Raw genomic sequence first — 2,697 nt, forward strand, 5'->3', positions numbered from 1 at the left:
ATTAAACAGCTTCCATCTTGAGTACAGTGTGCATGGTACTGACGGCAAGGTTTATACTGTTGATATGGCTAGGAATACTTGCAGTTGTGAACAATTTGATAAAGACAAATACCCTTGTGTGCATGGAGTGGTTGCTGCCACATTCATGTCTAAGGCAGCGGGAAGGGAACTCCATCTATCAGAGTATTGTTCAAAATACTATTTGGTGGAGCAATGGGCTTTGTCTTATCACAGGACCATATATCCTGTTCCTCATATGTCTGATTGGGTTATACCAGAAGATGTTAAAGCAAAGAAAATACTTCCTCCAGATTTTGACAAGAAGAAAGGAAAACCACAACAAACAAGATTTCCATCAGTAGGAGAATCCCGTGAAAGAGGAAAAAGAGGCAGAGGAGGAGCTAGAGGAGCCAGAGGAAGAGGCAGAGGAGAAGGTATGGCATCGTATTTTGAATGTGGGAGTGGTTCAGGTACAACCTAGGTTTTACTAGAGATTACTCGGCTTATTATGTGAAATTTGGATTACTGGGTTTTACTGGTATTATTATGTGCAATTCGAAACCAATATGTATCACTACGTTATGTGCAATTTAGACTATCTTTATATGATTATTTTCAATTCGTAGGCTACGTATATAATAAATATATAGATTAGACTATTTTTGTTAATTATTTTCAATAGTTTAAGAAAATCTTAACGGTTTCCCAAAAAACTTCTTTAACTTTCATTGTTAGTATGTGAATAGTTAACAATATAGTAAGTAGAAGTTTACAAAATACATATTTCTCGTAAATTGCTTACGTAAATGTCTTCTTTGACTATAATAATAGGGTAAAATCATTGGTTCTACTACCAAACATTCTTTTTGAGATGAATTTACTACAAAAACGTAAAAAATGCCAAAGTATTATTATGTGTATGGTGGTATTACTATTACCTTACTATTACCTTGAAGATTACCATAGGTATTACTAAGTGTTAAAAATAATATTAAAATATTTATGACGGCTGCACGTTTTACATGTGAAATGTATTTTTTAATTCGTTTTTAATAACATATATATATTTTAGTGTTTTACATGTGTTTACTAATTTTTTGTATATCTTTTATAGTGTTTTTTTGGCGTAATAAACCCAGTAAATCTAGTTATCCATCTTACTCATTTTTGGGATTGGTAACACCTGTAAACTTAGTTTCCCAAACCTGTTGCAACACACCAAGATTTAAACATTCAAAAGCATTCTACTACCAAGTTTTAAACATCCAAAATACTTAACATTCTACTACCAAGTTTTAAACATAGATTCCTAATAAATACATAAGCCTAAGGCTTTGTTTTACGCTTCTTCCCCTCCGTGAAAGGAGTCTGCACCCACTGTGATTTCCTCTTAGTCCTGCCACTCTTCTTAGATACAGCAACAGCGGCGTTCTCCTTGCACCTATGCATGATCCAAGGACTCGGTGCTTCCTTGTAAACAACCATGATCAACCTTTGCTTTTCTTCCTCAGTATATTCCTCAACAATTTCCCTAGCCTGTTCCTCGACAACTTCCTCAGCCTGTTCTTCAACAACTTTCACAGCCTCTTCCTCTTTTTTCTCTTCTTCTGCAACTTACTTCCTGCTTTTTCCCTCTGTTTCCCCAGCCTGTTCCTCGACAACTTCTCCAGCCTGTTCTTCAACAACTTTCACAGCCTCTTCCTCTTTTTTCTCTTCTTCTGCAACTTACTTCCTGCTTTTTCCCTCTGTTTCCCCAGCCTGTTCCTCGACAACTTCTCCAGCCTGTTCTTCAACAACTTTCACAGCCTCTTCCTCTTTTTTCTCTTCTTCTGCAACTTTCTTCCTGCTTTTTCCCCCTGTTTCCACAGCCTTTTCCGCAACAACTTCAACACCTTTTCCAGGTTCTCCCTCCATAGTCCTTGTCACTAGTCTCCTCGCAGCCATTGCCTTAGTCCTACCACGTGGTGGTGTGAGAGTTTCATCGGTTCTATTCGTCTCAACCCGAGGCTCATTGTGAGTATCTTTGGGAGTTTCCTCTGTATGATTCCCACGTGGTGGTGTCGGAGTTCCTTTTTCTATCTCTGCCTCCCGAGCCTCAGATTCCACCTCATCAGTCTCACTTTTCTCCTTATCTTGCTCCCTGGTTTCAGACTCTTTCCCTTCAACTTCTTCTTCTTGATCCTCTTTCCCTTCAACCTCTGCTTGATCATCTTCGCCTTCAGCCTCAGATTCCACCACTTTTTCTTCAACTTTCTCATCATCCTCACTGTTCTCTTTCTCTTTGTCACTGGTTTCAGCCTCTTTCTCTTCACCTTCTTCTTCATCTTGTTTCCCTCCAACCTCTTCTTCTTCCGCTTCAATTTCTTTCCACAGTTTATCAGCTTGTGCTCTACATATCTCCTTCAATTGCTTCAACTCATCAGTCTCACTCTCACTGTCTTCCTTGTCTTGCTCATCAGCCTCACTATTTTCCTTCTCTTTCTCATCCTCTTGCTGAGCATTGTCATCAGCCTCTTTCTCTTCCCCTTCTTCATCATTTTTTCTCTCAGCCTCTTGCTCAGTATTCTCGATGTTATCGTTCTCTTTCCCAGCCTCTTGCTCAGCATTAGCTTTGTCCTTCTCAGAATTAGCTTTCTCCTTCTCTTCATATGTACCATAGTCCCACTGTCGAAAATCCATGTCTTCACCATGACTCGG

The 2,697-nt window shown here is 39.1% G+C and overlaps 2 protein-coding genes across 2 annotated transcripts; one reads left to right on the forward strand and one right to left on the reverse strand.

Moving 5' to 3' along the window:
- The first annotated feature begins 64 nt into the window (after nt 1-64).
- Nucleotides 65-481, forward strand: LOC106330212. Its single transcript, XM_013768723.1, has one exon. It carries the CDS (start codon nt 65-67, stop codon nt 479-481), a length of 417 nt encoding a protein of 138 aa, XP_013624177.1.
- Nucleotides 482-1,725: 1,244 nt separating this feature from the next.
- On the reverse strand, nt 1,726-2,679 carry LOC106330213 (neurofilament medium polypeptide-like). Its single transcript, XM_013768725.1, has one exon. The coding sequence runs from the start codon at nt 2,677-2,679 to the stop codon at nt 1,726-1,728; it is 954 nt and encodes a 317-aa protein (XP_013624179.1).
- Between the last annotated feature and the right edge of the window lie 18 nt (nt 2,680-2,697).

This window comes from Brassica oleracea, chromosome C3 (genome assembly GCF_000695525.1).
Source record: "Brassica oleracea var. oleracea cultivar TO1000 chromosome C3, BOL, whole genome shotgun sequence".
NCBI lineage: Eukaryota > Viridiplantae > Streptophyta > Magnoliopsida > Brassicales > Brassicaceae > Brassica > Brassica oleracea.